The sequence below is a fragment of the Excalfactoria chinensis genome, chromosome 4 (genome assembly GCF_039878825.1).
Source record: "Excalfactoria chinensis isolate bCotChi1 chromosome 4, bCotChi1.hap2, whole genome shotgun sequence".
Taxonomy (NCBI): Eukaryota; Metazoa; Chordata; class Aves; order Galliformes; family Phasianidae; genus Excalfactoria; species Excalfactoria chinensis.
In genome coordinates this window covers 52,390,703-52,418,626 of record NC_092828.1, presented here as the reverse complement: position 1 = coordinate 52,418,626, position 27,924 = coordinate 52,390,703, and the positions used below count along the sequence as shown (strand labels likewise).

General features: G+C 36.2%; 1 protein-coding gene across 7 annotated transcripts in view; it reads left to right on the top strand.

Annotated features, from left to right (window-relative positions):
• Positions 1-27,924, top strand: part of GRID2 (glutamate ionotropic receptor delta type subunit 2) — a 651,664-nt gene that overhangs the window by 114,487 nt on the left and 509,253 nt on the right. For 6 of the 7 annotated variants that reach the window (XR_011903406.1, XR_011903404.1, XR_011903405.1 and 3 more), the window contains exon 2: positions 18,601-18,756. The exons of the other annotated variant lie outside the window; for it this stretch is intronic. Coding sequence is in view for 3 of the 6 variants with exons in the window: in XM_072334993.1 (XP_072191094.1) it covers positions 18,601-18,756 (156 nt within the window). In the remaining 3 variants the exon portion in view is untranslated. The remainder of the gene's footprint in view (positions 1-18,600; positions 18,757-27,924) is intronic. 7 annotated transcript variants of the gene reach the window in all.

Sequence of the window (27,924 nt, the reverse complement as noted above, 5' to 3'; positions counted from 1 at the left end):
ATACTGTTTTGTAGCTGAGAATTTTCTCTATCAACTACTGTTATTGTGCTCTTTGTATCTGTCACAGTTTCCAAGGAAATAAATGGGAGGCATTACTTTTGGAGCAGCATCCGTATTACCTTTTCTGTTTTTATACATCTGTTCTTATTCATTAGTGGAGATGAAATTAATTCAATGTGGGGTGTCAGAGGCAATCATACAAATTTAGTGAGAGCAGCATGCCTCCAAGAGGAAAGAAAAACATAGAATTGAATTGCTCAGATTGGAAAAGACCTTCAAGATCATCAAGCCCAACCACAACCTACCCATACTACCCCAATTCTAACAACCCTCTGCTAAATCAAAAGTCTGTCCTGCAAGCCCTTCACAAGCCTTGTTGCCCTTCTTTTGATCTGCTCCAGCACCTCAATGTCCTTTCTGTACTGAGGTGCCCAAAACTGAACACAGTACTTGAGGTGTGGCCTCACCAGTGCCAAGTATAGGGGTGGGATTACTTCCCTAATCTTGCTTACACAGCATTCCCAATGCAAGGCAGGATGCCATTGGAACCCAGTTACACACCCACCCCCCTTTGTACCTAGTTTAAAGCTCTATCAATGAACCTTCCCAACTCCCATCTTAAGATCTCTTTCCACCAGTGGGATAAGCTACTCATATCAATTGTCAGCAGGCCTGGTCTAGTGCAAATAGAGCAGAACATGAATTCTGAATCTCTTTTGTCTGCTGGAGAGGTGAATTGGCAGTGGTAAAGGTCTGTGCTGTTGTTACTTTGATTTTGTAGTCTTAGTGTAGGCTGAAAATTCCCTGTGTTTTTTAAGTAGTGCTAGAATGCTGCCTCTTGCTAAGCAGAAGTAACAGTGACCACTGTTAATGGATTAAGAAAAGTCACTGAGTTGCCTTTTAATGACAGCAACAGAATATTTTGTCTGGAGTCTGAAAGCTTTTCAGGAGGTTGTGAAATCATGCCTGATGGGCAGGTTCAGTGGTAGCTTGAACGCTTTAGGCAATTTTGTCATCAGCTGTTTGCTGTGTGCTGTTCTTTCCCATGTTAACTTCATTAACGTCTGACACATCGAGGAGAATTACACTGGCTGATCTGCAGTAACTGTCTGATTCAGTGCCCGGTGAAGCCAGTGGAGATCTTTACACAGGGATAAGTTGATTTTTAGATTCCAGATGCTCTTTGTTGTGTATTGTAATTAGCACCATTACTCCCAGAAAAATGACATCTCTGAAGCTGGAAACTAAATATCTGCAAAATGATAGAGGTTTTTGCTGGTGTGCTAGGACTGATTGATTTCAGTGACATCCCTTACTGTAGTAAGGGCATCTTACTGATCAATCTTAATAAAGTAAGCAAAGCATCTTCTGATAAAATAACAAGTATGCAGTCATTAAAAGTTCATGTGTATAAAAAGTATGGCCTAGTGTAAATCTGATGAGGGAAAACAGGTAACTATAGTAAAGCTTTTCTGTTCTTAGCTATTTGAGTGATAATAGCTCTTTCCTAATGCTCCAAAGAGCAGTGCAAACAAAGATTAACTGACTTCCTGAATTCTTTATTAAGAATCTTAATTTATGTTTTGCCAGAATATGGATTTCTACTGATTTTTCTTTTGTTACTGAATCACTAGGCAAATCTGAGGTCAAGAAAGATCCTACCTTAGCTCTCCAGTTGCGATGAATGATATTTAACTCAAAGCATTGTAACATCAAATGATTGCATTACTTTCAACATACTCTTCTTCATACCATTTCTGGAAAATTGGAAACAGACTGTTATCAGAAGTCTTTGGAAAAACAATGTTATTTTTCCTTTCAGAAAATAGTGCCAAAATGTATATGATGAACTGTTCTGCTCTTATGTCAGTTTGGAAGCATCCAATTGTATTATAATAATGTTTTGAATCTGATGTAGGCTTCTGATTTGGTTTGTAAGTATATAGAGTTTTCTCTGAAGGCTTATGCTTGTTCTCCATTTGCTCCTCCACATTTACATGTTTAGCTTGCAAGGAAGTGAATTCAAAAGGAGTAAAGCAATTAGGATACGCTACATGAAATAGATAAACAACATGTTTCTGAGAAATATGACAAAGAAATGCAGAAGCTTAGTGGCTAAAGTTAGGAATGAATGGGGGATCATATAGTAATAGGAGCAAAGCTAAAGGAAAAAAAAAAATGGAACAAGCTAAGTGATGAGAAGGTAGAGATGAGGTAAGAAGAGAGTGGAAAAGAGAAGCAAAGTGTCTGTGAACAGAGAACTGAAAACCAAGATTAAGGAGGAAAATGATGAGGCTTTTTGAGAGGACCCCTACTTGATTGTGCTGTAGATGGGGACATTTCCTAAAGGGTGAAAATAGTATTATTTGATAATCAATGTTATTACCTAGTTAGTAAGTTCAAGTTTTGAAGCACGTATATGTGGAAAAAAATTACTGAGGGAGAGTTGTTGTTTCCAGCTTCTGAAGACAGTGCGTCTTAGAAATTTCAGATTTCATTGAATAACACCTTAAAAAGGAGAGTGAACTGGGATTTCTGAAAATCATTCACAGTAGGTCCTGATTAATGCAGAACACATCATCTAATATATTAATACTTCTGTACTACTCAAAATATTTGCTAAAGATCTTGTCATTGGTAAATCGTTTCATTTTTTCCCTTCTTTTTCCATAAATTCACGGAGTTGGAAGCAACATGGGACTACTCAATAATCTAGCAAATGTGGTGCTATCAGAAGTAGCACAAATAGATTTTGAAAATCTCCTAGTGAGTAGCTTACTGGTAAAGGGTAGCCCTTGGAGAACATCTTCCTCTTTCTAGTCTCCCCTGCAAGGAAATATTCAGCTTCTAGCTCTTACTTTTAGGATATGTTGAAGTAGAAAGTATTCTCATTTTCTTTTGGATGACAGAAATTCCTGACTTAGATTGATAGCCATCTTCCTTTTCCACAGCATCATTTGTTTCTTTTATTTTAATTCTATCACTTTGTGTATTTTATAGGCCAGTCTTTCCCACTGAAGCTTGAAGGTTAAAAAGGCTAACATGATGCAATCTGTGTGATTGATAAAGAATAGATATTGCTGTCTTATTTGTTTTGTCTATCAGGATGACTTTATGCTATCTACCACTTAGGCAGTCTCTCCTTGTAAGCTGTAATTTCAGGCTTCCTTCAAATGCATGTTATCCAGGACTCTGGCAACATATATACTTTGATCATCTCTTGATTTCATTCATAGTGGCTGAGGTATTGTCTCATTCCAATTTAAAGGAGGGAGACAAGGTTCTTTTGATATATTATACCCAGAGTGAGATTAAGAAACAACTGTTTAAATGTTGGTCCGACCAGTTTATTACAAATAATAACCAAGAAGATGTGGAAGGGAGATCGGTGACTACTGAGCATTAGGATGATGGGGAGGGGAAAGCAGGCGATAGGAAAGGTAGGAAGAAAGCAAGAATTGCATAAAGCGGGGATAGCCACCAGCTGGATGCAGCAGCGTCCCATCACACGTTGTTCCGTTGGTCCGAGGCAAAAGCGCGGGGGGGAGCAGCAGCAGCAGAGTGACTGGCCACAAGCAGCAAGCCAATCAGTGCAGAGCAGGTGGTGGAGGAAGCAACAGGGTCTCAAGGAGCAGGTCCGGGAGAGTCCGTTAGCAGCAGCAGCAGATCAGCAGCGAGGGATCTGAAGTCAGATACCTATCTTGTTCTTCAGCATGCAGGTGTCAGGTCGTGAGGAATCTGATGTCAGAAAATCTAACTTCATGGTTGCTGATCCCTCTTTTATCCTCCTTTCTCCTGCCTACGTGACATTCCTGGATGCTTGGGTAAGAGTCACGTGCAGCGCCCCCTGAGATGACCATCTTCCACACAAAAGACCACTTCAGGGTCATTCATCTGCAGCTTATCTCTCTCTTGTGGTCCCTGGTCTTGTCCATCTGTGTCCCTCAGACAGAGGATTTCTCAGCCCTTGCCCAGGACTTGCTTTGACTTGTCCATCCTCAGCAAACTTTAAGGCAATAGTGCAAAAGCATGGCCTCTTACAGGTATGTGTGTATATATATGTATGTTACATATAACGTCTGTGTATAAACTACCTACTAGTTTTTATGGTCTTGTAAGTCTGTCCTTGCTCCAGAAGTTCTGAGTTTGATTCTAACTCTCATAGCTGTTCTTTTCACCCACGTATTTATGTACTGGCAGACAAACCAGCCTGAGCAAGACCTAAGCATAGGTCTTTCTTTTCACAGGCTGAAATCTTGGAATGCACTTGTTCAGAAAATGATTGTGTCAGTTTGTGGTACAGTAGTTAAAATCTTTTTTCTAGAAGATAACGTATTTTTCCTTCCTTATTCTCATCATTTATAATCTCTATACAAAATAGTTTTCATTAACGTTGACTATTTAATTTTGATTTATTTTTATATATGGATTCAAAAAGCTGGGGGGAAGGGGGAGGGGGAAAGTCAATACTGCATTAAAAGTAGTAGAACAGCAATGATCTCAAATACTTGTAGTGCATTCACTCTTCAGGCAGTGGCTGATTGGCCAGCTATTGGAGCTGCTATTTGAGAATCTCCTGTTTGGTTTTGATAGACTCTTCAATTTTGAGCCTGTTTGTTCCATATAAAAATATAATAGAAGCACACCTATGTGTGTATGTATGTGTGGAATTATATGAATGTATACTTATGCATGTGTTGATATCTACTTGTGCGTATGCTGGAGACAGATCTTCTCCCAGTCAGGTCCTGCTTTTGAGACTCTCTCCTTGTAGTGAGGAGATTATAGTGAATTTCCCTCAAGAAACTTGTTTTGGTTTCAAAAGAGGAAAACACATCCTGCTTCCCAAGGGGTTACTTCTGCAGCCCTTTTGGAAAAAAAATTAAATCCCCACTGTTCAGAAGAGAGTCCATGTGTTTCTTTAAAAGAGTGGCTCCGGCAGATGCAGCATGGTTTGCAGCATATTCTGACTGAATTCAACGGGATGAGTGTAAGTTGCCAACAACAGCAACAAAAGATGGTGATGGGGGAGGCAGGGGGAGAAATAGAAAATGTGTTGACAGTGGATCTGACCGACACAGCCCAAAACAATAGGATGCATGTTTAGCATGACTGGCTCTATTCATTCTCCTGTCAGCACTTGGCATGCGTGCTTCTCAAAGGCAGAAAAGCTGCAGGAAGTGTCTCTTCCTCACACAATATATAGAGAAATTTCCTTTAGGCTATGTTCTTCAGTCACAAATTGATGGTCCTGGTGGGTTTGAATTAGTGAGCAGCTTTAGAAAGATTTGCTGAGTTTATAATAATCATGATAAAGAATAATATGCCTGCATGGGGAAAAACCTGTTTTGTAAATCAGTCAGTGAATGTTAACTTGGCAAGATTTTCTCTTGTGCTGCACAGCGTGAGTATTTAAGCCTACAGAAAAGTGTAGGGAAAAAGGCTGTGTCTGCCCTCTATAAATGCTGTTTTTTGGTTCAGGTCACTTCATCTGCATTGAAGTGGCAGGGCAGCATGCTATCAGTGCTTTTCAAGAACATGTTTACCTTGCATTTGACATGCAGCCGTGTCACATTTTCCTTTAAATAAAACAGCAAGCCACTATTTAATCACCTGCGAAGCCCTGAAATTTGGCAAGAGATATGCTTGAGAATGATATATAATTACTCTGTATTTGCAGTACTCTGGTACAGTACTTCATTTGCACAATAGCATTCAGATGCAAAACAACTGAGTCCCCTTCAGGTTGCCTGGATAATGCCTCCAATTCCACTGTAAATCAGACAGAAATAATGCCAAGGTAGAAACCGTTTTAGTAACCTGCCATTTTTGCTTCTTCTTTTTCTTTTCTTTATCCTTTCCTTAAATCTCATCTGCAGCTTCCAGGGCTGCGCTGTCACCCTGCCTCCCATTTGTAGGATTTGCAATAAAACAGTAAATAGATTCAATACAATCTTTTATGGTGTAATTTAAACTGATGAGTACAGAAGGATTTCTGGGAATGGTTTCAGTCTGTTAACTTCAGGTGATTTATTGTTCTACTGAGTAAGAGCTAAGTTCTTAGTTTCCCATGGTTGATATAAACCTGTCTCCATTTCCTACCTGTTTTCAGTCCCCAGTGCTCAGTGAGAAAATCTTGTTATTGAAGCTTATTGGAAGATATTTTTCCTTTCAGTTTGAAGTGGTGAATATGGTTGCTTAATTACTTCCGATTGGTATATTATGATTATGTTGTATGTATTTTTCCCCATCTCCTGTTGTGGACTTAGGTATTATTTTTGATCCCAGGGATGTAGCTTGAATTCTATAAGATTTTATGACTTAGTAGCATAAGTGTTTGCTTAAACAAAGCAGAACTGAGCCTTCAAACTTGTCCTGACTTGCTGCTTTTTCACATTATATGTTTGCTTTATTATCCTTATTCTTTGAGAATATCATCAATTTGGAGAAGTGAAGTTTGAGACATTGACTCATATTATGGACTATATGTGCTTACATTTAAGATTGCAATGAAATATTCATAGTTGTCTTTGTTGTTCATATGATCTTGAGAACATAACTCACAAATCACAAATGATCTTCTATTACTATTATACTTTAAGAAGCTTCTGCCTTTGTTTTGAAGCTGTGACGTGCTGTTTCTTTATTAAAAAAATGCACTTGGGCTTCTTTACTTTCTTTTGGAGAATGTATGAGTATGTTGAAGTTGTACTAGATGACCCTTAAATGTCTATTCCAACTCTCAAATTGTTCCATAATTCCATATGAAATGGAATAGCACTATTTTTTTTCCCCAGAACTTTCCCTTGATATCCAATCTAAATCATCCCTCCTTCAACTTAAAATCATGTCCCTTTATACTGCTACTTTAGTTTGTTCTACGATAACCAAAGAGGATTGTTGAAACGTCAGCCATGTCTTAGTTTCTGTAAGCATACCTTGCTGACAAAGGTCTGTCTTTAAACGCTTTGTTCTTGCCTGAGTTATGAGAAGTAGAAAATATATTACGAAAATCCCTTGGGATTTACAGTTTTAAATCTTCTGCAGGAGTCAGATGCACAAGTCTTATCTATGAAATATATTGGAGCATGGGCTCATTCATCATTTCTGTATACTAATATGTTATCGAAGAACTCATAAGCAACGCTAGAGATTTTTGTTCAGTATTTTCTGGTCTCAAGAGTTTGACCTGTGTCCCACGAATATGTTCTGGCCACCATCAAAGAGTTCTGGTAGTCAGCATGGGTATTTTCATCACTAGTGAAGATAAGATGTCCTACTATCCAGAAAAACAAAAAGAAACCAACCAAACAAAAGAAAAACAAACTGGAAGTTTACTGATAGAAAATCATGAATATGAAGTGAAGTAGGGAGAAGAAGGCCCAGAGACTGGAAGGGTAATGATAAAAAGAAAATTCTCTTCAGTCCAAGAATTAGGGAAATAGTGTTTGACTCCACTGCCATTATAATGAATCTCCCTGTCCACACTCCCACCCTTACCTTCGAGGGGCTGTGGTTTTACACCTTGAGTTTTTTTATTGTTAGTTTGGCTTTATTGTGTTGCTGTTGATGGTAACAACAACCATCAACATTTTATTTTTTTTTTTAATTTATTATTATTATTTGCAAGATAAGTTGTGTGCTTTCAACTTTAAATTTAATTTTGGAGCATATTTCAGTACAAGTTCATAATGAATTGTAACTGGAACATAGGATATGGAAGAGGAGATCTGATTGTTAATTCTTTCTGTTGTCTCTCTTCTTCAGTAAATATTCCTATTCACTGAGAGCTAGTTTGATATATGTGCTATATGACTATGCAGCACATTAACTATGTAGCTCTCAAGTCCTAGCCAGTGTGATTTTCCTTTTCCTGAAGAATTTTATCTTACAGTAAACCTTACTTTGTTAGCAATAAATGATCTGTATAATTATTTAGATATTGTGGGAAATCATGATCTCAGTAAAGAAACGGTCCCTTTCCGAAACAGTGCATTTGGGACTCATGCCTGCTGTTGTGATCTAATTCCCAGAAGTTACTTTTTGCTACTATTAAATGTAGCATAATGAACTCATAGATTTCTTTAGGCATAGAAACACATCAAAAAGACACACACACAATTTTCCTGTCTTTGGAAAAATGCTGGGTAAGCAGAGCTTAAAATTTCAGGGATATTTTTTATCTGTCATTAAGGAAATCAAATACTGGAAGTTATGGACATGAGGCATTTATATGAAGTACATTTCTGGTTATACCTTCAGCATTCTCCCCTCCCCCCACCCCAAAACGGTCCCACGTGAAAGTTGAAGTATTTATTGGTAATAATATGGTAATAATGGCTACAAAAATTGCTGTAAGTAAATAATAATGAGATTAAAAGCCTGTATACAAATTTTAAAGATTTATTATCTCATCACATGAAAAGCTTTCAAGCAACACTGAGTGAGATTTGCTCTTTTCCAAACCACAGAAAGGCTCTATTAACACATAACTGACTAGAAACTGCAGCAAATGTATCTGTTGAAGTCGTTTAAGTGCATAGGAGGGAAGAATTCATACTGTGATATTGAAAATAGCACATCTCCTTGTGCTTTGTTAAATCGTTTCCCAGTTTATTTGTTGTTCATATTTCCTATATAGAGAGATTGCTGGGATTGTTTTATCATAGTTTCAGAAGCAGTATGTAAGGAAGATATTTTCTTTAGTTAGTTGGGAGAGTGGCAAATACTGAAAGCCACTACAGAAAAAAATAGTGTGAAGGTTATGCTTCTTGCACAGGTTTCTCTGTGCATTCATCACTTGGGTAGTAATCAAATGTGACAGAAAATAAAATGCGCGTTGTTTACAGGCACTTTTTTCTGCTGACTCAACCCAAAACCTTGGGCTACCTCTGAGTATGTTAGCAGGAAATGTTTTAGGATATATTAGTGCTTTGCTAAAAAGAAAATCTATTTTTATGATTTGTTCTGTGTGACGGAAGTGTTGCATGACTTTTTATCAGCTTTTTAATTAAGAGGAAAAATTTCTAAAACATTCTTCTGGCTGCAACTAGCAGCTGCAAAAGTACAGCTTCCTCATTTACAACCTTGAATTGATCAGCAGAGAACATATAACAGTAAAAAAGATTTTGTCCTTCTGTGAATGTCATTTCTGGTGTGTTACTTTTATTTATTTGTTTTTAAAATTATTTATTTATTTTCCGGTCTTTACAATAAATGTTTGTCTATGGTTGACCTCATAAGATCTTTCTTGTTTCATCCTGTACACTTTTATTTTCTTTAGCTGCTTTCCAGCCTGCATTATTGTCCAATTTGCAGTACGTTCAATGTGTTTAATTATCATAGTGTAAGTACAGTTTTAATTATTTCTTTAAGATTGAAATATTTTCAAGACAGTACACAGATTATTTCATCACTTTCAGATTATAGACACTTCATGTCCTCCCCCCATCATCTTCTCCTATGAAATTTCCATAGAAGATAGGATCTATAATAATAACATAACACTTTTTTTAGCATCATTGTTCCAGGTTATAATAGTTAAGCTGTAGATGAAACATAAGATTCTTTGAATAAGCAATCAGCACTACTGTACCTTCTTCTAATTTTAACAGGTGAATAATTACTTTGAGTGTCTGTGCAAGTTACCGCATATCTTCTTAATATTCTTTAAACTATAAAATAGGGATATAATTACTTGTATTACTCTTTTAGGGAGTATCTGAAACCAAAATCATTTCTTCAGTGATTTAAATGTCAAGTTGATTTCTCAAAAATATTTGTAAATTGCAGGCAATTTGAGTTCATAGCAACTGTGGACTTGGAGATGGACAGCATGCTTCATTTATTTTTTCTGTGGTTATTTTACTACATGTTAGAGCAGCAAGTTCATGTTAATTCCTACTCATGTACATTAGAACATAGGACAAAATTATTGCAATTCTACAGACCTGAATTTTAAATTTTTTCTTTTGAAATACACACTTTTCAGGAAAATATATTGCTGCTTGAGGCATTTTTCAGCCTTGGATTTGCTAATATCCTGTTGTGTAGCACCATGTTAGGAAGTCTCCCAAAAAAGTGGGAAAAAGGGTAGGGAGTATTTGGACTGACAGTGGTGCCTGGCACATCCCATGCTGTGTGAAAGTAGCCCAGCAGCTCTCATTCTTGCTTTGAAACTTTGCCTTCTAAGACAACAAAACTAATTGCAACTAATGTAAGAAATAGATGAATTCATCTTAAAATCAGGAATTATGATGTTATGTACTTTTAATTGACTTCTTACCTGATGCTCCTTGGAAACTCTTTTAACAGAACTTGAATGCACTTATTTGACTTGCAGTGAAGCTTTGGAAAATGTAAATTCATAGACGTATGATAGTGTCATAATTTTCAAAGAGTTTTATGTTACTGCAGAACTGTAGTGTTAATAAAAACAAAGCAGGAAGTTCAAGTGCGGCTGAGAATTGAAGGAATTTAAGACTGATCTTTTCAGTCATGTTTGGGACTCTTATTTAGTTTGAAATTCATTCTGTTTTCATTTCTGCTTCCTTTTTTTTCAAAAAATATGAGCAAATTTTATCAGAATTTATTGGATGAAAATCTTAAAGTAAGTCTAACTCATTTTATCTGTGATTTATATTCTGCAAGGCTATATTTAATTTATTTATTAGACATTCTCGGAAGTTATGAATTGGAAAAGTAGAAAGTCTTCTCTAAAGTGCGTAAGATCTATTTATCTATCTAAAAAGATATGTCACTATAAAAAAAAAAAAAGGAATGCAGCTTAAGTTTACAACATCTGTGATTATGAGGTCACTTTGAGCCCTAAATGTTTAGATTGCAAGTTTTAGAGGAAGTTGTGTTGTCCTGCTAACAAAATTAGAGTACAAGCATTAGAATTAAGTAGAGTATCATTAGTTCTCTTAGTCTGAGAAGCATGTGGGAAACGTGTTAGAGACATGGTTATATGTACCCTTTTTGGAAGGTTTTTCTTTTTATTGGAAAGTGTTTCTTAGGACATTTGTGTTGAAACTAGAATCTGATTGACCCTGGATTTGCTAACATTTGTGTAACATAAGAGTAAAAGCAGTAATGTATGTTAATTTTCAACTGAAATTTAAATGACATTCTTCTGGAGTACCTTGCCTTAACAAGAACATAGGGCTAGATGACTGAGCCTAGATTATTTGGTTTCTCCCATTTTCATTCAAAGAGCGTGTTTGTGTGTAGATTTGTTGAATGCCTCCATTCTAGCAGAATAAAAACCTCTAAAGAAAAGAAAAGCTGTTTAAGGAAGGGATTAATTTCAGAGTCAGCTTTTGCATTTTTAGAAGAGCATATAAACCCATTTTTCCCTGCAGCTTTTCCCTCTGTTGTCATCTCATTCTTGACCATGGTATTCATGGCACTTCATGTAGGATCAGATAGATTTTTAGAAGCAATATATTTTGAAGTTATCTGTCTGTACTTTTCAGTGATATGCTGACTCAGCACCTCTTTATCATTATTTTTTTATAATGAAATCTACAACATAAAGCCTGGATTTATACAGTGTGGTACTCAAAAAAAGAACCTTTTATTCCTGTAATATTCTTCCAATGGCAATATTCAATGTCAATACCTGTATTTCAGTATTTCAGGCCAGAGTGCTCCACCGCATGAAATTACTAAGCTATTTAGAAAAAAATACTTGAGTAAATTTTGAACAGAAATAGGAAGGGAAAAACAAACAAACAAAAACATCTTGCATTATAGCCTTTGCACTTTTGTGTATGTGTGTGTGTAGGTGTATGTCTATACCTTATTAACACCTATAGCACACTCGTAGTCTTATTCTCATCTAAGTTCAGCTGCTAGTAGAGTAAATTTCAGCAGCTGCTTCATGACCTACAGAAAGGGTTTGACAGTGGTTTTCTCTCCATCTCTAAATAGTAGTTTGCATCATTTGGTTAATCTTTCAAAAATTACCAAAGCAAAGTTTGATGTAGTTGCAGAAGGTAGTAAACAATGACAAATGCTTAACAGCTGTTCACGGGTTTTATGATGTATTTATCTGCACTGACATTGCTTTAGGAGGTGTTCTAGCAATCACAAGTATGGGCTAATGAAGATGATTAAATAGTTTGTTGAATCAGTATTTGCTTTGGTTCTAAAACAACATATAAGCAAACTCTGAATGTACATTATAAAGCATATTTTAAATATTTCTTTGAAAAATGCAGATACTATTCAGCAGATTTATTATTACCGCCCCAAGTTTCTGCATGGGAAATTAATAATGTGACAGCAATGTCTACCAAACCACCAAACCAGATGCTTTTCACAGCTAGACCCCAACTTGATATTTATGGGTAAGATAGAAAACATGAAAATCTTCTCATTATTATCAGATCATTTATTGCATAATGAATGTGAAAATTCTATCTCTGTAGTTAATTACCACATCATGTTTATAGTGGAGCAGTATGGAGATAACCTCATTCTTATTTGGTGAGAGGTAATCAGTATATAGTACATATTGTTTATAGCGATATCATGACCTGCTTCAACTACACTGGTAGACATCATTCTCCAACAACATAACTGACATTTGTGCAATATTTTTGGATTTGCAGGAAGAAAATTGTTGTAGCTCTGCAATATGTGCCACGAGTTAGATAAAACTATAAACAAATGTAAGGCATATGCTGATTGTTACATCTTTTGACATAGTAGTTGTATACATTCATTTTCTACAGGGGGTGGTTCATTTAATGACAATGTAGAGCATGTGAGAAGAGATTTTATTATTTACCAGGAGATTTTTCAGAGTCACTTTTAAAAAATACCTTAGGTTATTTATTGTGTAGATGACAAAACTATTAGAGTATACAGATGGTGAAAGGTCTGGAGGGCAAGAGATATGAGGAACAGCTGAGGCCTCTTGCTTTGCTCAGTCCATGGCAGAGGAGGATGATGGGAGGGCTCATGGTGGCCTACAGCTCCTTGCTGGAAGTGGAGGAGCAGCACTGAGTTCTGCTCTCTGGTGACAGCAACGGGACCTGAGGGAATGACATGGAGCTGTGACAGGGTGGGTGTTAGGAAAACGTTCTTCACCAGAGGGTGGCGAACATGGAATAGGCTCTCTGGGTCATGGCCTTGGGCTGCCAGAGTCCAAAGAGCATTTGGACAGTGCTCTCAGATATAGGATTTGGATCTTGGATGGTCCTGGGTGGAGGTGGGAGTGAGACTTCATGATCCTTCCAGCTCAGGATATTCTGTGATTCTATGGAATGCATTTCTAGCAGGACTGCATTGTTTTGTCTTACTCTCTGCTCGAGACAAGAAGAATCTTTCCTAGAAAGAGGCTAGCAAATGACAGCTGGTTTTTGTTTGTTTGTTTTATAAGATTAAGGAGATTCAGCAGAAGAATTTGACAAATGGCATCATTTGTATTAAACTTAAGTGTTAAATGGTGGCTTGGAACTTGAGAACAATTAGGAATGTCTGTCAGGATGAGCTCAAAATAAATCAACAGTGATTGGAATGTGTTTGTGCTTGTGCATATGTGTCCGACAGACAGTGTAAATAAGGAGGAGAAGATCTTAGAATCTGTTATTTCCAAATGTGAACATAATTCCCAGTGACACTTATGTGTATCCACGGCAATAGAATTAGATGAGGAAAAAAAAAAAAAGTCCAGTGTGCTTAATCATTGCAAACTGTGAGAGCAATAAATCTCAAAATTTCCTGAGAACACAACAGAACTCCAGCACCTACTGTAGCCAAATGAATTGATTGCTGCTAATCATGTTAAAACTAAGTTTTGTAAGAGACAAGGACAAGACAGTGAATTCTATACCCTCAAGCTTCTGTTTCTGCTTTTCTAGAAAGCCTTTATTGCTTTGTAATTAGTAGGTGTGATGTACAATACCTGAAGCATTGTCTCTCACTATATGTAAATTAATTCAGAAAAGCTTGTAACATAAAAAGCTTGATTTTATTTGTCAACTTGTCAAGGAACCTTAATAATTCCAAAACTGGAGTAGACTCTAATAGGAGAGGAAAAGAAAGTGAGAGAGAAGAGGAATATCAGAGGTTTATCAGAAGTTCTCCGATAAACACAGAAGAATCTGCATTCTTCTGATGAAGAAGGGCTCTTTTTTCCTATCCCAGTCTTACAATGTAGCAATCACGTAGCTTTTGCTAATGAGGTGTGTGTGGGTAACATTAAAAGGTGAAGATTAAGCTTACATGCTGAAAATGAACTCTGGCTTCACTTTATAGTGGCATTTAATCCATATACTCCCCCTTATCTTTGAAATGAAGTATTTAATTTTGTGAGATTAATGTCATATCTTCATAGATAAGATATATGGATGATACTTGAAAGAACTGCAAGAAGTTAACTTCCTCTTTTCTTAGCCAATGGAAGCAGGGACATAGTTTAAATCTCTTTACAGCCATGATGACTGTCTCATTTTTGTGTTTCCTGAGCTGTTTCTAGTAGGCTAAGGAAATTTCTCAAGAAATGACCAATATATGTAAGTTAGATTATATTTTTGTACATTGAGGTCAGTAGGACAAATGATCTTTGGAATGCTTTCCTAACAATGTCATTAGTACTTAGTGAACATAGAAAATATGTGCATGATTTCATCTAGGTTTATTGCAATTGACAGATTTCTGGTGATGTTGTAGGGTGTGAGTGAGATGGTTAAACACTAAGAATTTTCTACTGAGCTATGGGACATTATTGATGTGCTGAGGTTTTTTATTTTTAAAAGCTGCTAGAGAATTACGTTTGTGCTGTCCTCATCCAGATTCTGAAATAAAGCTGAAAGTAACGACATGCTAATTAATCAGGGTTGGGAGGAAACCGGTGTTAAATAATTGCTGTGTCAATGTGTTGGCTCCTGATGCAAGCACGGGAATACTCCTCGAGTATAGTTAGAAATGACGTGTTTAGTATGAGAACTATTTTAGTTGAGGTACACAATGAGGGGTAGAAAAGGGAACAGCATCTAATTTTGTATCATTTTGTAGACTATTTCCTTTGCCAAATTGTACTTTTATATGGTGTTCTACAGACCAATTTTCACATAGTATCTGGAGGAATAATTTTGCTACATTTCTTCAGCTGTTGGTTACTTCCTGAAACATTCCCCCTCCCCCTCTTTCCCCCCCATAGCTGAAAGGGTTCATTTTGGGAACACAAGTTAAACAAGCCTGTGGTCATTCCAGTTTTGTTATTTTGGAGCTTTATGTGAGGAAAGCAGAAAACATGTAAAAGTCATTTTGAAGTGTGATATACTTCAGTTCCTTTAATTTTGTTTGAGGTGGCTAAAAAGATGTATTAGAAAGAGTAAGGTTCCAAACCTCAGCATGATGTTGAGCCTCACCAAGCAAAGAAGTTTAGGGCTGCAGTTAGTGCTGTCTAGAAAAACTCTGAGAGACCCAATTCATATCAGAAAGCTCTCTTCTCTTAACCGTAGTAGAACTCCTGAAGCCACAGGAAATTGAAAATATTTCAGCAATGTTTGTGCAAACCAAAAATGTCTGTATGTTTTCATTCAAATTAGTTTTATTTTGGAAAACTAACAACAATTAACAAATTGCATAATATTGATTGCTGTGTAGACAAACACTTGAAAGAAACATTTGGATCTACAAGCGTATTTATAAGAACAGGAACAATCTGAAAAAGCTTCAGATGCTGCTTTGTGTGTTCTAGCTTTATTTGAGAGGAAAAATTAAACAAGCTTGGAGAACCAATTATGAGAAAATTTGTTCTCAACAGTTGAAGCCGAATACATGTGGTGCTGTGCACTGACATCTCCTGAAAGGAACAGTGTTGTCTTTAGTATATCTCAAAAGGATTTTTGTGTAATTAAATTAGATCCTCTGATGGGTAAAACCTTAATTTCTGAAGGAATGTGGGCTAGGTTGCTCAAGCAGAAGTTATTGTCATACTTTTTTACAATCCTTTTAGATATATTTGTTTTACCTATGAAGATATACACTAACACATGTGTAATGTCTCACTTCTGTAATGTAGCTGTTTTAATATGTCAGATGCGGTGTTGTTTAGGTAGTGTCTGGTAAATGGAGCCATAAATGTTGCTTACAATAGGCAGAGCAAAACTGGAACAGTTGCACTGTAACGATGAAGAATATAATTTGCGAATGCTGCCTGGAGTTTAATCAAACCCTATGCTTTATGTGTGTTCAGATGCTATTAGAGGTAGGATGCTCTTCAGGCTGAGAAATGAGAGAAAAAGCATAGTTTATCAGGGGCAGCCATGTCTGAAAGGGATTATGATTCTGAGAAACTTGCTGCAGCACTGGTGAAAGCACTGTTTTGGGAGCAGTTCTCTGCTAACCAGTGGGCAGGGCTATGATGCTGAGAGGGATTTTTGTGATGGCTCTTGCAGAAGAAACTCTAGATAACTTGGATTTCTCTGTATCCACTGCTCAGTAAGTTACCTGGTTTGTGGAGACAAAGCCAGGCCTAAGGCGACATTTCTCAGCTGTAGAATAAGAAGCTGTTCTCTACAGAGTTAGCTGGAAAGGGTTTTGCCATGGTGTTTGCAGTGGAGTCAACAACTGCCCTATGTGCATTCAATACGTGCATGTGGCATTTGTTGTGGAATTAATTACTTATTAACCATGTAAAATAGTTCCTTTTAATGTTTATTAGCAATAAACATGACTACATTATGTAGTAATTGTCAGCATTGGTATATGCTCCACTCCCTTTACAAAAACAAGCAAAAAAACCAACAAGAAAAAAAACATGAAAACAGCCCTCCAACGTACCTATGGAAAACAAGCACACACAAAAAAAACCATCAAAACAAAACATACAAGCACAAGTAATTTTGGTTAAAAAAAAAACAAGCACTCTTTTCTGAAACTAGAAGCAGAAATATGTTCTAGGATATTTCAATAGGTAGATCTCCTGTACCTTTAAATTTTACTTGGATACAAAAATCATCTTCTTGGAGAAGCTATAGATTGTGGCATCTTGCATACTAAGTGTTTTCTCAGCTGTGAGGCTTTGCTTTATGGAGCTAAATTTAAAAAAAGAAAAAAAAAAAAAGAAATAGAATAAAGGGAGAAAATGAATCTTTTCTACTGAGATTTGCACAGAGATGACAGGTGAATGAGGTGGAGAGGTAGAGAACAGCTGTTCCAGATGGCAGCAGCTTCAGGAGGAAAATGTTTGAGTCAAAGCGGTCAGACTGTATGAAGAGCTGCTCATGTGCAGAATGAGTGGTGCTGGCAGGGAGATGAGTGTTGGAGGTCAGTGGAAAAAATATGATAAATAATGCATATGAAATTAAATTCTCTTGAAGTAGCCATTGCCTGTAAATCAATCTTGTCCCACACCGCTGCAGATTTTTTTTCTTGAGATCATCAGTAATCAGTATTATATGTACCCTTTGGCCGTCTCATCGCATACACTGTCTTAGTTCAGTTTTGCATTGACAGTGGGTGCTAAAGAATAAATAGGCCTGATAAGTTAAGAAATTTCAAAAAAAAAAAAAAAAAGTAGATAAAATGTTCAAATGTTTGTTTTTGAAGTGTGCTTTCAGTCTCTTTAGTCTACAGAATTGAAAGACTTAGAGGTGCTTGAATACTTCACAGACCCGATTTGAGGCTTTAAACAATAAAACATTCTTCATAGGACTGTCATACTATGATTTGAGCCATCTCTGCTTAAATAGTTAATATAAGTAATAAATGTAAAACAATAGAAACTTACTGATGCTAAAAGTAACAGAGATTAAAGAAAGTGAAAAATGGCATCCTCTAGCCTGGGTGGTATTTTTATTTTTATTTATTTTTTTAAATATGTGAAGAATTGGCTGTGCAAGCTTTGGAAGCCTTTATGCCGCCAAATCCTCCTGTATTTAATGATTTCCTATTTAGGATGCTCCGCTTGAAGGTTTTGGGGATGAGGCAGAACAGTCACTTTCTGTCATATTCATGTAGGGAGGAATAACTTTAATTAACCAATTCAACTTAATTTACTGACAGATGGTTAGCTGGAGTGGTTCTTTTAGAAATCTGATAGGAATTAGATCTGAAATAGGTCAGCAGCTGATAAACTATCTATTGATTGCTGCTGTAAGTTCTAACTCATGTTCCCAGTGCTGCTACAATTTTAGACTTATTCTTGCCTCATTTGAACTTCATTTCTTTTTTATTTTTCTTTTAATGATCACTAAATATAATGTGCAACTGATAACTTAGCCCATTTTGTTTATTCTGTGTATTAAACCTCACTTTTGGAAAGGTAATTAGTTCTCATTTCTAGGCCGTATTTCTCTACAGATGATTTATTTTGTCTAAATAAAGATCCCCACTATTTCTAGCTGGAGTAAAGGCTTCTCTTCAATTTCTGCCCTAAATTACGTTAGAATGCAGAAAGTCTCTGTATTTTATGTAGCTTCTGGGTTCTGTGTTTTGATAACTGCTCATCAGGAGTGAGCGAAGGGGTGAGGTTACAGCATAAAATATGACTTGAGTGGTTATGATTAATACTTTGAAATGTAAGTGAAATGTTCAACCTCATTTTTTTATTTTATTTTTTTCTTTTTCTTTATTTCTCAGGGGCGATTTTTGATGAATCTGCTAAAAAAGATGAGGAGGTTTTTCGAATGGCAGTTGCTGATCTCAACCAGAATGATGAAATCTTACAAACAGAGAAAATCACGTGTTCAGTGACATTTGTGGATGGCAACAATCCATTTCAGGCAGTTCAAGAAGGTAGGATGCAACTTTTTTTGGCTTCTTTCTTCCATGGAATATCAAATGCTGCCTTTGGTTTTGAATTTATGGTTTGTGCTGGTCTAGTGACTGAAGGCTGTAAACTTCAGTTTACATCTGTTCTGCTGTAAAGGCTATTGAAAAATGGTACATCAGTTAGTCTACATCTTCACTCTTTTTCAGGCTATTTTGAAGTTGCTGTCAAAGAGATAGTAGTAAGAGGTCATAACGTACTATTAGTTTCATTTCATGAGGATACCAGCTTACTTAGTTGGATATATATAGGTTGCTATGTGTCTAACTTCGTAGCAAATTCACTTGAAAAAGTTACCTGTTTTATAGGAGGGATTAGAGATAACCTGATTGCTCAGAGAGTCACCCGTGTCCAACATGATTTTGTACTCATTCAGTCCTTTTCAGTTTCCCAATTACTGCCACAGGAGAGGAGGACGCTGCTTTGGGCTCTTGTGGTAGCAGTAAGATGATAGCACTATTCAATATTTGAAATACCTCTGAGCTGGTGTGACTGAGCAAATGTCTGGAAAGACAGCTATACAAAGTTGTTAGATGTGTGGATTTGAATTCCTAAGTGTTTGTATGTCTTTGACATTCTAGCAAATATAATCTCTTCCTGAGTTGTAGAGCATATGTTTATTGTAGGTATATTATTAAACTTGAGTTAAAAAGAAAAAAAATCTTGATGGATTTCTAAATTGTTATTGACCACTTTAGACTGTCAATTCACAGAGAATGTAAGATTTATGTAGCTGATTTTCAAACAGGTGCTGCAGTACCTGAGAAGTTAGAATTTAAATAGCTTCAATGGGCTTTTGACAATGTGGTGTTAATAGAAGGGTACCCAATACTTATATTTTTTTCTGTCAATAGAATACTTAGTTTATGAAATTTTAGGAATTTTTGGTATAGTTGAAATTGTGCATGCAGTGGATAAATGAGTATAGCAAGAAACATTACAATATGGGTTTTTTAAGGCTCCAGATTCAATCTGGATCACGTCAATCTATTTTGATCTAAAAAGATAGACATAAAATCTATTAGGTGTAGAATCAGGAGGGCAGGGAAATGGCAAAGTGAGATCAATCTTTTTAGACACTTTCTTTATTGTTAGTATTTAAGCTTTTTTTCAGTTGGTCCAGGGTAAATAATATTAAGTGATGCTTTTTGATTAACACCAATTAATGCTGATACTTAATGATTTACTATATCAGTGAGACCAAGGAGTTGCTAATTATTTTATAGAACTGAGTTTTAAGAAAAATATTTAATTCTTACTTAAAAGAAAAAGGATTGGCTAGAAAATTAAAGCATGTCAAATGTGTTGATGACCTTATACTTAAATATTTAATTACTCGTTTTTTTTGCACAACAACTACGTTTGTCATTTTTAAAATAATATAGTCAGTACCTGAAATATGAATGGAGTTGATTTGATAAAAGTTTGAATATTGCATGTCAAGAGGAAGAGGTTTTTGTGATATTGATGAGTTCAAAAAAGTGTCTGGTAATAAAAACTGCTTTTTTGTCAGTGCATGGTTGAATACAGCTACATGGCCAGCAAAGCCTTGTACAGTTTTACTGAAGAACAGCAGTTTCATCTTTGGTGTGCATTTATCTGTGGAAATTTGTTTATCAGTCTGTTTTTTTTTACAGTTAATATTTGCTTTTAGTTGAAATTGAATATAAACATAAATTGTGCAGTAGTGTTTCAATTACTTCAGGTTTCTTCCTTCTCCCTTTTTTCCTCATCCTTATATCACCTGTATCCTGTTCTTAATGGAGTTCTTACGAACATTAATAGAAGGGTAGAGCATTTCTGTAATATTACCACATATGTCATACCTTATACCCTTGGTGGCGGTTGTGGGGTGAGAAGAGCAGAGAGAATGAGACCAGTCTGTAAGCTAAAAGGCACAGGTCTTATATGAGTAGTAGTATGCTTAGCAATACCATAAACACCTAAATGCTCAGACTTACGTATTCAGTGTGTAAAAAGTAACAGAATGAGGCAAAGTTTCCTGGTATAAACTTGTATCTTTTCCTTCAGCAGCACAACAATACTGAAATGCTGCTATCAGCAGATGGTATTGTGTACTTTTCTAACTAATACAGCCTAGTGTACAAAAATTAAATTGTGGTAAACTGACCGAAATTTGCTTTATTCGAACTCATAATAACTATTTTTGTGTCTTTGAATTTGTTTATTATCTTGTTGAAACGACAAAGAACATTCTGAAACTAAAAAAGATTTTTTGGCAAAATGATCATATAAATCATTAAAGGCCAAAAACTTACAATTCACCTAAAATTGTCTAAAATATACCATTTCTAGTGACTAGGGAAAGTTCTAATGAACTTGGCTCAGATTTTGATTTTCAAAAACCAGGATGTCATGAGTAAAGAAATGATAAAATGAGACTTAATTTGCAGAGAAGATATTTACAAATGTATTTTTAATAATGATCCACTTGTGGACCGCATGTTTTATTTCTGTCTTTTATTAAATTTTATTAGCAACATTAGCAAGGGACTTCCGAACAAAGTAAACAGAAGCACTCAGATAATTTGTATTGACTCTTGGATGTAAAGATAATTAATTTGATGGGACTGGCTGGAGCACAGTACTTACTGTTCTCAATGAATCTGTTTGTATAAATTATTATGGTGCCCTGAAATGTCTTCTGATTGTACCTCAGGGCATCTCATTAATAGTTCTGATTGGACCGATAAAACTATATGGCAAAGCTGACTGGTTTTATCCCAGAAGAGCAGTGAATGACATGCCCCATAATATTACTTGATGTGCCCTCAGGGATGATTTATAGACATGTAATAGAGCACAGACATAGGAGATGAAATTGATTTTCTTTAAGTTAGGGAATTTTTCCTCCCTTTGGTTTATGCTGTGTCAGAAAGGAGCAATGATGAGTGAGTTGTGTGCGATTTTTATAGTGTGACTTATGCTGACATGTTAGCATTATAGGGCAGTATTGACACTTCATCAGGATGCATCCAGAGAGGACTACTGTGTGGGGGGAAGTAAGACCAGAGCAGTCAGGTTGAGGATCAGTGAGTTGCCTGGCCATCATGTGGAGCTGCAGCAGGATGAGCATGGGTTTGCTGAGGAATGTGGCCAAGAGGCAAGTAGATGGCATACCCTAGTCCAGAACAGGGTAGCTACCATCTAGATGGTGAAATGTATATGTACCTATGGATGTTGCACAGCATTTTCTTTCCTCATTTTTTTTTTCTTCACTACAAAACAGTTCACAACATTTATAATGTACTTTTTTCAGGGAAGGTCTCAAAATGTTAGTGTGCTGGCATGAGCAAGAAAGGAAGAATATTGTCTACCTTTTTTATGTTTTGCCAATGTTGGGTGCTATGAAGGGAAAGCAGGATCTACTGTTTTCTCTGTGCATTTGGGGGAAGTAGTGATAGCTAGTTATTGCATGACACCAAGTTAATACAGTAAGCACTATGAAACAGGGAATTACGATCCATACTAGTGGCAGCCATAAAATATATAATACTATAGACTTCCCTTCTTGTAAGACTTGAATTTACAGCAGCATTTAAACAGGAGTGGGATAAGCATTCTACAATTTACTTAAACTGGAATTATTTTTGGAAAGTGATATGGTTATATATTTCTTTTTAATAAACTGGGTTGTTGTTTTGCTGTTCACTTTTTAGCTTTTACATGGAATTTTTGTAAAAATAAATACATCTCTCATTTGTCAGAAAATCACTGCTTTTTCATAAATCTTATTTTTATTACTCTTGTGCTTACTTCTGTACACTAATAGTTGAAGCCTAAGTGTTATGATTCAAGGCCTGCTGCTACCTGCAGTTCTTAACTTGTCATTAATAATATTATCATATGGCTACTGAAAGGCTCATGTGAAATATGCAGTTTTGTAGGGATTCTCAGCTGAGTTACTTTGCTGGATATATCACTGGGTTTCAATCCACTGCAAATGACTCTTTTGTCTCCCTTGTCTTCTGTTTTCCAGTCATATTTCTGCAATACTGGTCTATTCATTTCTGGAGGGTAAAGTATTTTTTGTAATGAAGGTACTCAAATTTCACAAAGGACAAGAAGGGTCTTTGGTAGCTTGAACCAGTGCTAACACTTTGTCTCGTGCTGATATGCCTTCTTGGACAGTACAGTTCCTACAGTCCCTATGCTGCCATTCCAATGTGTACATAAGAGTTGTGACATGAATGCAGTGCTAGAGGCATCCACAGCCTTTTGAGGGCTGTTGGGAGTTTGACAAAACCCACATGCAAGCACGTATGCAAGGTCCTCAGAGATCCATTGCCAGTTTTTAAACCTCATGACCATTGCCTTTTGTTTGTGTTTGGTACTGAAAATTTTTATTCTGCTGTTTTTCCTGCTTGTTTTACTTTTCTTGACAATATATTGTTTTACCTATATCAAATGGTCTCTATAATGATCCAATGCAACCTTCTATAGGCAACATAAAACAAATGACAGATTTTGCTGATGCTGTTTGAAGTCCAGTTTGTTTGACAAGTTTTCCTATTGGAATCACGTATAGGTTTTACTTTTTTTTTAAGTGAACCTTTTTGTCATTCAGGTTAGTCACCAGAGTACGCTTACAGACACCAACTCAAGCCTTCGTAATGGCTTTTGAAAGCTTATTGAGATCAGTGCAGTAAATAAGGCAGTGAGTCATAACTAAATGGTGTTCAGCTGTAGAATAACAGGTTTTTAGGGCAGCAATATGTATGAAGGTCACACACAGGATTTTATTCAAGCAAAGTTTTATGGTCAGAAATTACAGCCTTATGGATACATCTGCTCTGGCCTTTGCGACTAGGTGAATGTAATAAGATTGTTCTTTCCTGGTGGCTTTTTGTTGTTGTTCTTGTTTTTTTGATAGCTACAGAAACCTGTGTAAATTCTCAGATGTCACGGACTGCTAAATTTTCTGTCACTTTGTGTCACTTCTTTCTTCACATTCCTTACTCTTTATAGTGCTGTTTATTAACCAATACATGTTCAGCTTGAGATTAAACCTTTGCAGCTTTGCACTTTCTCATTGACCTTCCATTTTATTTCAGGCTCACTTTCTTCCCAATAAAATGGATTTTGATGTAAAATAATACTATGAAGAGTGAAGGGGAAAAATCATTTTCAGCTAGAGTTTGAACTCTAAAATGTTTAGTGAAAATAGGAGTAAAAGCATTACAGTGGCAATATAAAATTCCATTGTAAATCAGGAACTATTGGAAATGCTGGCAATTGCAAATTGCATCTATCATCATTACTTCAGTACTTCAAAAAATATGGCATAATTCTCTTGAATTTCCTACCTCCTATGCATTTGTACTGCGTAGTAGCAGTGATGGCACTGCCTAGTTCCAAAGTGATGGTACTCTCTTCAACAGCCTTTGCTCTCATGTTAGTCCTCCTAGTGTTGCAAAATCAGTCAGATCTCCAGTTTATGGAAATATGCCACAGGGACTCCAAGTGTTGGCAGCTTAAGAAAATAGCAGGTTTTACAACTCTTAGGATAAAATCGTGGTGGTTGGAAGACGGGTTGCATTGGAGACCAGGGAGAAGGGAAGAGGGAGCCCTGATTGAGCTAGAAAGGGACATGTTATAGAGACTTAGGAGGAGCAGGACACGTTTTTAACACATCTTCAGCAACACTTTCAAAGCTATTGTGACCTTCCTTTGCCTGGAGGTAATTTACCAAGAGCATACTGCAAACTGTAAAAGAGGATCAGATTTATTTTGAGTAAGGCATCATACTGCTTCAGCACTTAGAGTAATTGTGTGACTTCTACAGCTTTACAGACTTTGAATTTGGGGCTCCAGAATTTCCTAATTCTGAATTCTTGCAGTAGTAATATTTTCTTTAATTGCAATACAAATTCCATTGTTCTTGCTTTTAGGCTGAAAGCTAATTCTGGCAGTTGGAAGTTGTGCTGGCCGTGGAGATAGATACCCCCTTCCTTCCCCCCCTTCCCCCACCCAAATCCAAATAAATGTAAACAAACGTAAGTAAATAGAATCATTAATTCCATCAATAATGGATTTCCAGAGTAGCTTATGCAATGTGGTAACCAAGTTTTCAGGAAAGAGGTGCAAACCTCAGCAGTCCTTTGCATTCATAGATGGCAAATCTGAAACTTTTTAGATAGAAATCAAGTTTAAACCAAAATTAGGGCACATTTCTGACATCTGTAGTTATTGTTATTCAATTTGTCTTACAGAATATCTAATTCACTAAACACAATGTTTATGATGGCTGTATGTATTTGTTGTGGTTTAAACAAGCAATACTGGTGTTTCCACGGAAACCAGTTTGGTTCAGATGACCAGGATGCCCAGCTGCTTCCCACTGTTAAACTCAGCCACATTACAGCATTCAGACTGATCAATATAGCTAGAGGTATTTCTGAAGACCATGCAACAAAACAAGGACTAGCATTTAGGAGCTCATTTTGCCTACCCCATTACCTTTTTGCAGTCTCCTTTTTTCCTGCTTTCTCTTGACTTTAAAACAGGAAGAGTGATTCCCCAAAGATGATGACATTGGCTGTTGCTAGTTGCCAAAGTTTGGCTCAACATTAATTTTTAAGGTAGATTTTGAACTTTCTATCAGAGAGCTTCCCCTTTCAAATGACAGACAGCAATTTAAATAGGCATGTAAGAACTTCCTCTCCAGACTTCTACTTTAAAAACATGTATCTATGAGGCAGATTATTAACCTTTTTTGAAAAAGGTGAATCAAATAAATGAATAAATAACTGTCTTTGATAAAAGACTGCCTTTGATACTGGAGTGCAGAGAGAATTTTCTCATGTTACCATAGGAGTAGCTAGATAGGCTGATATTCTGATACTCACTATTTAAATCAAGTTTGAATCATTTTTGGTTTTGCAGTATGTGTATTTCCACTTGAAGTTCACAAGTGCTCAGTGTATGTTTTCATATGATAAAAATTGTGCTTCAGTCTGCCATGTTAATGTATTCTGACATGATGCTAGTAGTTCACTTTTAAGAGAGCTATACAAATTGTGATGTGATTAAATAATATTTGTAGCACATTTAAATGTTTAAAGCCACTGTGCCTGAAGGTGTTTGGGGTATTTCAACAAATAGAAGTATAGAAACAAAGCAAATGAGAGGTGCTTCATCTTCCCAGATGCCAATTACTTAACTTCCACCGTAGGCTATTAGTGCCCCCTTAAAACAATCTCCATATATAAGTAATGGACACCCTATCCAGATTTCCTCCTTGTCTTTTCGTGAAGTGCTGTCCACCAAAATCACTTGAGCAGTCAATCATCACTGTCCAACCAGAAATGCATGTTTGCAGACAGGCCTAGCAGTGTATGGTGGCAACCGCTGAGCTGTATTCAGTTATTTTCTGCTTTGTGAAAGTAATCTCCTTTTTCCTGTTGCTTTTACCAAGTTCTCTGAGTTAAGTAAAAGTCAGAATATTTATTTCCTCTGACAGTTCAGGTAGAAATATGTACCTAGCTGCATGCAGATAATTATTTAATCTGTACGTCTTTATTTGTGTTGATCTAAAAGCCAATGTAATTAATTTAGTTAATTAATTGTACAATTAGTCTCCCCTTAAAGCCCTCCTTTCTCTTCTTTTTCTTCATTTTCTTCTATCTTTTGATAGCTCTTGGAGAACAGGCTGTATTCTGTTTTGTGTCAGAGACATTTGGCTATTTGTGTGATGCAAACTATTTTAAGCATACTCTTCTATATATACACAATCAGAGGGAAAATGAACTTTATGGAGGACAGGAGTGTTTTAAAATCTAATTCTGATAATGAGGAAATGAGCCATGACACTCTGGAGGTGAAGCCTGAAGTGAATTATGAAGGTCATTCTCTTAGATGAGGAAATTAATTATATTTTAGTTAAGTTCTCTGTCAGATTCTTTATATTGTCCAGTACCAACTAATTTTGACTCCATATCAATGTATGAAAAATTATCAGAGCAGTTACGAGGATAGACTTGGAAACTAGGCAGTATTTTATTAAAACAGTAATCATATCAGAGAACCACAACCTTTCATGCTATCTTTTTTGAAAGAATACCTGCTGTGGGATTTTAATGCTAATATGAACAGTATGTCACTGCAAAGTTAGTGTTTGTGATCCTTTCAGATCACAGTGTTTGTGAGCCTTTCAGAAACTGTTCTTCCCCCTTAAAATCCAGTCTTCATTTTGTTGTTGTTCTTATGTAGCCAGGTTTTATAACATGAACATACAGTCATCTAAAACAAAAATAAATAGCTTTCTCTAATGTTATGAAAGAGTCACAATTTAGTGCTTGCATTACCTCTGAAAATCAGCACAGTTACTCATACTTGGAAGCAGCAGGCTCCTCAGATATTTCTGAAAAAGTTAGTGAGATTACCTGTACAGTAGCAAGTTGGAAGATATTGCATGTAAAGTATGCATGCACTCAACAATGTGTCTTTCTTAGTGATTTTATTCAGTATTAATTCAGAAAATAATAGATATGAAATGGAGTAAAAATAAACTATCAGTTTACGGTGTTATTTTATGTGTTTTGCTTGCTGCACGATACCTTGGTGATAGTTGGAATTCTTTCTGGAATTCACGTCAGCTTACCTTCACAATACAAACAGGATTCAATCCTATTAAAGTAGCTGAAATATGGGTAATGTAAGGTATGCCATTCAGTCAACCACCCAAAAATCTGAAGCAATGTAGTAAATGAAATGGACAATAATTGACATCATATTATTTCAGAAAAGATTTTTTGCGCAAATTGACAAACTGAACTGTGCCACTGACATACAGGAAAATAGGGAGGAACTGCATAAAGAAAAACGTGAAAGTAGCATTTAAAGATTTGCTTGTGCCTTTCTACTCAGACAGTATCCTATGTTTAAACATATCCTATGTTTAAAACTAGCAGTATCAATGCTAGATTTTGATAAAATATACAAAGGGCAAATATAAAAAGTTCATGATGGCTTTTGTAATGCTTTCTGGAAGATGCAGAAGGGGAGCAACATGTGTTTATTGATTGTAGAACAATGCAGATGGCTAGAAGTTTTCCTTCCATGTAACCTCCTCTGATTTTGTACTTTTTACGGTTATATGTAGCTATTTAGGA